The sequence below is a fragment of the Monopterus albus genome, unplaced genomic scaffold, assembly GCF_001952655.1.
Source record: "Monopterus albus unplaced genomic scaffold, M_albus_1.0 scaffold69.1, whole genome shotgun sequence".
In the NCBI taxonomy this organism is placed as follows: domain Eukaryota; kingdom Metazoa; phylum Chordata; class Actinopteri; order Synbranchiformes; family Synbranchidae; genus Monopterus; species Monopterus albus.
This window is the reverse complement of record NW_018127949.1, coordinates 492,121-500,837: the sequence shown is the minus strand read 5'-3', so window position 1 is coordinate 500,837 and position 8,717 is coordinate 492,121. Positions and strand designations below refer to the sequence as shown.

The following is an 8,717-nucleotide window of genomic DNA, read 5'->3' as shown; positions in this document are numbered from 1 at the left end:
TGATTTGAAAGGGATTTGGATTTGAAAATTATCCAATTGGATTCCACTCCACATTGGATACCAGATTTAGATTGGGTGCACCCTATGATATTGCAGACATAAAAAGGGAACGTATCCTAAGTAAACCATTATTCAAGATTTACTTGTTCCTCACAAGGAGGAGGGATTACTTAGTTTTGATATTGGTCTGTGAAGAGAAAAAAGACTTAACACGGTTAAGCTTTTGTTATTTTGGTTTATTCATTTTCCATATTTTTCATTATTTTAGTTATCTAAATTGTTTTGTATGTGTACACACGTTCAAATACAGTAAGAAAGTGTTCAAACATATGGTTTGTGAAATTCATTTGAACACCAAACATTGCTCCAGTAGCCGAACCTATTCCAGCTTGTTGGCCTTAATTATAGATCAATAATTCCTTGGCTAAACACTTGGCAAGTGTTACACTAATGCATGACAGCCTGATAGTACAGTTAAATAAATTTAAATTTTTGTTGCCAACATTTTAAAAGCACATTATTTGCAACAAAGTTAGTGAGTTGAGTGAGTGAGTATCCCACTGGTGTGCTTATTTTTCCTGCTTACTCCTTTCTTCTTCACTTAATTGGGAGGGGGCAGCCACTTTTAACCAGACCCCAAGGATTCCTAATGAGGGCCACAGTTAAATATCAAGACAATGAAATGTTTTGTTTCCTCCCTCTTATTTAGCCAGGAAACTGTTACTAATACTACATTGCCCTTCACTGTATTCATACAGTAACTTACACTTTAACCAGGAAGCCAGTAAACACACACAGCCAACTGCTGGAACCTTCCAAACTTCTCTGAACATCACAATGATTTTTTTTTTCCCCCAGCAGCAATTTGCGCTCTTGCTGACCGGGTCCAAAAATGTTTATGTTTTTAATACCTAAAGCTGTATTGTTTTTATAATGGGACAAAATTATGCAGTCGTTTGCTTAAAGTCTGTGTGTATGTTTTTGTAAAAACATTCAAAAACTGTACACAGTGTTGGACTGATTTGTTCTGTTACTGGGAGCAGACGAGGTAGAATTAGTCCCGAGTGACAAAAAAATCCTTGTGTTAATTAAAGTCCAATCAAAAGATGAAATTAGCATGACCCAAAACCCCATTGAGGAGAGCAGCTGGGAAAAGGCAGGTTTGAAACTAATACGCTACTGCAGTATACTCTGTACACTGGGAAGGGATTTATAAGACTGCTCTGTGCAAAGACACTTTCATGTGAACAAATGCTACAAGTAATGCCATGAGTAAAATGTGAGAGAGACTGACTGTCAGGACTCAGTTCATGTGATGTCGGCCCAAACCTCCACCCACTAAATACTAGAATCCAAAAACTAAAGCAGAACAGAGGCACATCACATAAATATTCTCCACTAATGATATCTCTACTGAATTACAACCCCAGTGCCAATGTTTATTATTTGAATAAAACAATTTGATGGATTGATGCTGCATACTGCATTTACAGTGTGATATACTGTACACCGTCTGCTGTGTGGACACAGTTAATACACTGAACACATTGCCTGATGGAAGTTAATATCTTTCTAATAGAAGACTTTATTACAACTGTGTTGCTCCATCATAGATGTTTGTTTTATAGCATATATAACACAAAAGAAAAATACATTTTAACTGCGTACCTGGTGCAACAAGTTTACGAAACAGGGCTTAGGCTAAAATTTTGGGTATCCAGCTCTGATCAGTGTCACGCTATTGCAGCAGTCACAGGCACCTTTGAGAATGATGCATACAACAGGGGTTCCCAACATTTTTGGTGCATCTTTATTACAAACTGCATTTCTAGGAGTTGTCAACAGTTCAGTCAAAGGCAGATTTCCCAATCTCAGTTTAAATTTTATAGAATGACATCACCATCCCTAGAACTGTGTTGCTAATGTGACTACAACTGCAAAGACTAGAGACAAGTCACAAAAATAAACTATAAATGATAAACGTACTGGTGACTGGAAGTTAAAAAAAAGTCACAAAAATCAACTATAAACGATAAACGTACTGGTGACTGGAAGTTAAACTGTGTGTATATACTTACACTGAACTTCAGGTTGGGCTGCTCATTGAGATTTACCCTCGTAACCACATGTCCTGTCTGTTCTTCTACATCAAATATGCTGGCAGAGTATGGATATGCATCCTGGTCCACTTTATAGCGCACTCGACCTGCTGGGGTACCCTATGAAGAAAAACAACATGAGGATGACCATTTTATGAAATGCTGCATTGTATGAAGTTTCTCTTAAACGATTTCTAGAAAGCTGCCACTTGTGATTTGTTTGCAGAGCAGCTTAAATGTGGTAATGACTGGCACAGTATCTAATATCCAAAGCAATTAGTTTGGATCTAAATGTCAAATAGCGTCTGAAGCAGTCCAGAGACACATCAACTGAGGTCTAAGGTTAGAGGGTCTAATGATCATGAATTAACCTCTTCTAAGTATTGCTGATAATGAGCGACCATCAGTTAGTACTGAATGACTAATTTCAGTCAAAATGTCAGGAAATGCATATGATTACATTTCTTTAACAGTAACTGGCAGGGAGGCAGCGCTTCTGTGAACATTTCCTCTATGTACAGTATTAATGAGCATATTTTCCAACGGTGAGGAAAGAAATGAATTCTATTTGGTTCACAGGGGGAAAGGTTCACCAACACCTGCTTAAAGTAATTTTAACATTTTGCAAATACCTACAAATTATCATGCTCATTTCAAACTTCCTCTGAGGAGCAGTTTGCAGATTAAGACAAGTTCAAGTCAAAAGCTGTTGCAAGATGAATACTTAATTTGTGATGAAGAGGTAGGAAATCTGGCATATTTTTGTGCCAAACCTCACTTTTTTCAAGTAAGGAATTATTATAAATCTCAACCACTGTGCACGTTCAGATTGTTACCAGGCAGTATTTAGCATCTAAACAGGAGACTGTGGTGCCGTACACCCATGGCAATCATTACAGAATAACTTTGTAACTAAAGGAAGAAGAAACAGAATCAGTTACCCATAGATAGTTTCTATGAGAATGCTTATCTGCCTTTTGTTAGGAGAACTTACTGTATGTACATGAAAGGACGGGTCACGTCCTGGCATTGCGACATTGCATTTGGGTTTGCAGGGTACTGGAACTGAATATTGTTTTGACAGAATTTGTGATCATCTGAGGGACAACCTGTGGTGGTCACTTACTGCCGTTAAAACTGCACTGCTATTTTTATGTTACTTTTTTCCTCTCAGGTGATCAGCTGTCATCAGGGCCATAGTCATCGTCCTAATTAAAACCATAGACCTGGTATGTTATTCAGTGGCTACAGCACACACAGTAGACTGCTGTTACAGGACCAAGGCCTGATTGCAAAACAGGTGGACCAAAGCCTCTTTGTCAGTAACCAGAAAACATGTCCAAGGTAAACAGAAAGGTCTCTAAGCTCACATTTCCACTGAAGGACTCTTCTTTTACCGCAACACCACTAAAAGATTCACTGCTGTGTCACTGTGTCCGTATCATATTACAAGTCTGAAAAAAGCCTTTGCTGTCAATATAAGCTTAAAAACTGTCATTAATAAACGACAGTGTAACCCACCTTTCCATTTGAACACCATACATTGCTCCAGTAGCCGAACCTATCCCAGCTTGTTGGCCCTTAATTAGAGATTAATAATTCCTTGTCTAAACATTTGGCAAGTGTTACAACAGTCAATAAGTTTCTCATTAACTGTCACTTCTGAAATAAGATTTTGTAAAAAGCACTGCAGTTGTGAGCAGTACTTCAGAGCTCTCTGCTGCAATGCAAACTTTCATTTGATAACACCTTATAGTGTCAGCAAAACTTCACTGTCGCAAACGATTAAGGATTTGTACTTCAGTGATCAACTTTGGTTCTAAATGGTAAAGCAACACATGTACAGTACTGTGCAAAAGTCTTAGGTCACCATTAGATTTGTTTGTTTTTTTTTAGCAATGTTATGAAGCCTATAGTATTTATTTCTCAGAACACAACTTGAAAAGTAGTATACAGTACACAGTATAGGAAATATCTACACAGCACTAAAAGCAAATGTCCAAAAAAAAAAAAAAGTCAGCAGATGAACTGGATGCTCCAGATGTGGTATCAAGATATTCTAAAGAAATATGAAGACTCCAGAGAGGTCAAGGCCAAAACAGGAATGGACCAAGAAAACTGTCAAAAGCTGACAAAGGCTGAGATATGCAAAAGCTCACAAACACTGGAGTGAAGATCAGTGAAAAAGAGAGTTATGGAGCAATGAGTCGAAGTCTGAAATGTTTGGGTTGGAGAGAGGTGGAAGAATGAGTTCCTGCAGCCTTCAGTGAAACATAGTGGAGGGTCTGTCATGGTTTTAAGACAGTCTCCCCAAAAGACTTCAAGCTGTGCTAAGTGCAAAGGGAGGTCACACTAAATACTGACTTTGGACTGTAGAAGCCATTTTGTTCTGAACACTGTGTCCTTTTTTTGTTATTGTGTACAGATTTCCTGTTTTTTCTGGTTATACCTTAATACAAATTATCATTACAGCCTGCTTAAACAGCAGAACTAATGGTGGCCTAAGACTTTTGCACAGTACTGTACATCTAAATACATGTGCTGTAGATCCAGGGCTGTAGAGGTGCTATTTAGTACTGTCTTTGAGCACAGGTGGTGCTTTTATAGCATGCATCCTGTAGAGTATTATGTTGCTTTTAGACTTGAGAGTCTAGCTTGATGCTTAAACTTCAGGTCTGAATCAGTTCAGCTGGTATAAGAAGACAGCAAGCACATTAATGAAAAGAACATGGAAGACCTCACCTGGAGGAAGACAATTCAAAAATAAGATCTTGGCTTATTGGCTCTTGAGTGGTAATGCAAAGTGAAAATACATTTGTGTTTCTGGTATTTTTCATAAATATTGATTTGGTGATTTCCTATACAGTAAAATTACCAATTGGTTGTTTTGTATTGCCATTAAAAATAAGTGCTATATTTCTCATAGCCAGTGCATTTCAGAACTGTCTCTAAACAAAATGCTGTGTGACTCAGCAAATCTATTTTCACACTGCACTTAGACCTCAGTCTGAGCATTTCACAGCCTTTTACACCCAGGGGGTTAAGTACATCAGACTATCTAATGGCTCAGAATAACACACATTAAAAAGAGCTAACCTTTTTTTGTAGCAAGCAGAATTAACAGGCCTGTTCCACAAAAATGCTTTTGAGAAAAAAAAGCCCAAATAAGGAATCACAATGTGCAACGATGGGATAAAAAAAAAGGCTCCAGTGGAGAAAGAAGTGCAAATACATTCAAAACACTAAACACACAAGAGGCCGGCATCATTATCTTGAATCATTCCTATGCACAATTTGAGAGCCTGCGAAAAGCAGTTTGATTGAATAGCAGCAGCTGGAAATGCTCACCGCAGGGTCAGAGTCATAGGCCAACACTGTGGTTACGATGGTTCCCTTGACAGCATTAGGAGCCACCATTCCTCGAAACACTGACTGGCTGAATTCTGGGGAAAAGTCATTCATGTCCTGGAGAGAAAAACACATTCAGTAAGGCTTGGCATTGTAAACCACATTACACCAAACTGCTTTTTGTTTCTGAAGAAGGGCCTGAAATTGTACACATTAATACTAATGATGTACAAATTGACTTTGTAAGTTATGTCACTTTTTGCTTTCAACTTATGTTTCATTTTCTGTCTGAAGTCCACAAATTTATGATGCTGTAACTCTTGATTAGACAGACAAGGTTTTATAAGGTGTTACTCCACTTGCTTCTGGTGCTTCTGCTGTGACTTAAGTGGCAGGTTAGCAGGTCCTCAGGCTTGATGTCAGTGTAGAGTAAGTTGGGGAACAGCTTTATCTTCCCAGGCAATCTTGTCATGTCCAATGTAAAACCCAAAATACTTCCACAAAATATTTGTCAGATTGTCTCACTGTCCTCAGTTTCCTATTAGCGAGGATTGGCTCACTAGCATCCTCATCCAGTTTTATTTATTAGCTTAGTTTACTAATAGACTACAAGACAAACTACTTCAGTTTGTTGTGCTAGTAAACTGTGCAACCTGAACTGAACTCTGACACTACTTCATATATGAAGACCCACTCAAAGTGATCAAATTGTTGGACATCAGCTCTGGCACTTTCCACTTGCAGCAGTCTCAACGCATGCAAACTAGCGAGTAGCTAGCTTGGTGGCAAACCATGACCCTGGAAACAAACAGTTTGAACTTCTCCTTCCTTGATGCCACTACAGGACGCCGTACGCCAAAACAACCAGACAAGAACATTCTCTTTCCTTGTGCCATCACTCTCATGAACAGTTGATCCATGTTTGTCTGTATAACAGGCTACACCAAACACCCCCAGTGCAACAATTTGTAAATATAACTATTGTACATATCTAAAAGCACTTCTTTCACATTGTATATATATTTATTAATAGACTGTTCTTGTCTATTTTATTTAAATTCACATATTTTTCTTTCTGGCTGACTTACACAAGCACACAGAGTCACCATACCAGAGTCAAAGATCATTCTGTTTCTTGTGCATTTCTATCTGTCATCTTGAAGGCAAGGGATATATAGAAGAGGAATCCCAGAGTATTTTGCTCCACAGTTTTTGCCACAGTTCTTAAAGACTAAACCTCCTAACCTTGGCAAAATCTGAACAGCAGCTGTTCAGTCCTACTTTTCCTTCTGTGCCAAAAAAGCCACATTACTCTGTATTACACCGAAAAGACACTAAGAAAAGTGACACATTGAGCAAACTTTTCTGTCCTCATAAACATGCACCCACACACTCACCATTATTTTGACAGTTACAGAGGCCAGTCCAGGAGGCATGGCTCCGTTTGCATCAAAGGCCTCTACAGTGAAAGTATATGTGGGTACTGAGTCAGTTAGAGCCTCGTAGTTGAGAACCTTGAGCACCGACAGCTCCCCTGTTACAGGGTTGATGTGGAATAACTGAATGATCTTCTGGTCTGAGCCTTCAGTTCTGATTCGATATGTGAGGCTGGAGTTGAGGTCAGGATCTATCGCCTGTAGACAATGGAAAAGAAAGTAGTGAAATGCCTTGTGAATTTTATGGCAAGCTGAATTTTTCATATTTGCCAGAAGGACAAGCATCTACATGTTCTAGAGCTAAAACAGTAAGACTGAAGTATTTTCCTTAGGTCGGTTTTGAGCCAACATGTCAGAAATGCCTGCGGTGGCAACCTTTATAGTCCAGCTAGTGATCTGTATCTTCTTTTTCCTTTAGTAGGTTTTTTTTCTACTGTGTAGCTATTTTATATTCCTCTTCAACTCAAAGGGTGCAAGTATTGTCAAATTATAATTCTGACGCCTCTAGTGCCGACTGGAATGTAAAATTAAACTAATTTGGTAATTTTATAAAGAAGATGTAGATAAAGAAGATGAGCTTCACTGACTGGACTCACATTATGACTTCAAATGCTTTTGAAGTGAACTCAATTCAAGGTCAGCGTTTGGCGCTGCAGGTAAATTGATTCAAACTGAAAGTCTGAGCATCATCCTTTAAGGTTGTAACATTATCATAGCCACTTTTAGTACTCCAAGTCTATGGTTCGACGCAGCAGTGGATTAGACCCCGAATCAACTCACATTCTGTCAGTCAACTTACTGTACTTCTTTTATCACTGTACACAGAGAAATGTAAGCGCAAAAGTGTGGCAAGCTGTGAACTTTACAAACTGAATCTTGCCTCAAAATGATCAAATCACAAAACTATGCCAGACAGGGCGAGGCAGGGCAACTTATGTGTTCTCAGCTCTGACTGTCAGTGAAGCCAGCAAGACCACTTTGGAACCAGACGCGTGTACGACCTCCTCTACTGGCGTCCAGCGTGGCTAAGTATTTGGCTGACAGCCCGGCAGGACAGACCCTCCACAGTGGGGTAGGATTGTATAACTGAGCTACAGTATGAGCAGAACACATCTCTCTGGCTGTGTGGAATTCTGAAATCATATTACGGATGATGAACAAAGTAAAACATTGGTCTTATAGCTAAAACAGGAGACTTGTGTACAACAGTTTAGTGCAGTGTGGGAAACTGAAGCAGTGAAATGAATAAAAAATGTTGCAAAAACCTTGATGTAATAACTTATTTAATAAATATTTAGAACCCATACAATTACATCACACCACCTCAGCAGACGTGATATCAAAAAAATAGCACCGGTACTATCCCCAACATTTGACTGATGGAAAAACAACACGAGCAGAATCAAGTTGAGCCACTACCATGAAATGGAAAAGGGGCTATATTGTTGCAAAAGCAACTCAAGCAATACAGCACAATTAGCATATTTAGTTACTGGAACTGCACAGTTTATGAAATTGTTAATCAGGTTTTATTCCCCATAAAGCTTTTACCATAACAGCTTAAAATAAAGCCTTTAAATGAACTATTGCATCAGTTGCAAACACACCAATCCATGCATCCACTTACCTTTAACTGCAATATAATGGTATCTTTGGGGGTATTCTCTGGTATGTTGACATTGTAAGTTTGTTGGGTGAATATCGGGCTGTTGTCATCTACATCCAGGACAGTGACTGACAGTGTTATTCTGGACCGCCGGGGGTCCACTGCACCATCACAGGCTTCAACGATTAGATAGTACTGACCTTTCACCTTCAGGATGACAAAGGTTAA

General features: G+C 38.9%; 1 protein-coding gene across 1 annotated transcript in view; it reads right to left on the bottom strand.

The window, feature by feature from the left end:
- Window positions 1-8,717, bottom strand: part of LOC109962900 (protocadherin-15-like) — a 153,740-nt gene that overhangs the window by 48,653 nt on the left and 96,370 nt on the right. The window contains exons 22-25 of the mRNA XM_020605022.1: window positions 8,511-8,696; window positions 6,845-7,081; window positions 5,448-5,564; window positions 2,079-2,219 (exon numbers count right to left, since the gene is read on the bottom strand). Of these exons, the coding sequence (XP_020460678.1) occupies window positions 2,079-2,219; window positions 5,448-5,564; window positions 6,845-7,081; window positions 8,511-8,696 (681 nt within the window). The remainder of the gene's footprint in view (window positions 1-2,078; window positions 2,220-5,447; window positions 5,565-6,844; window positions 7,082-8,510; window positions 8,697-8,717) is intronic.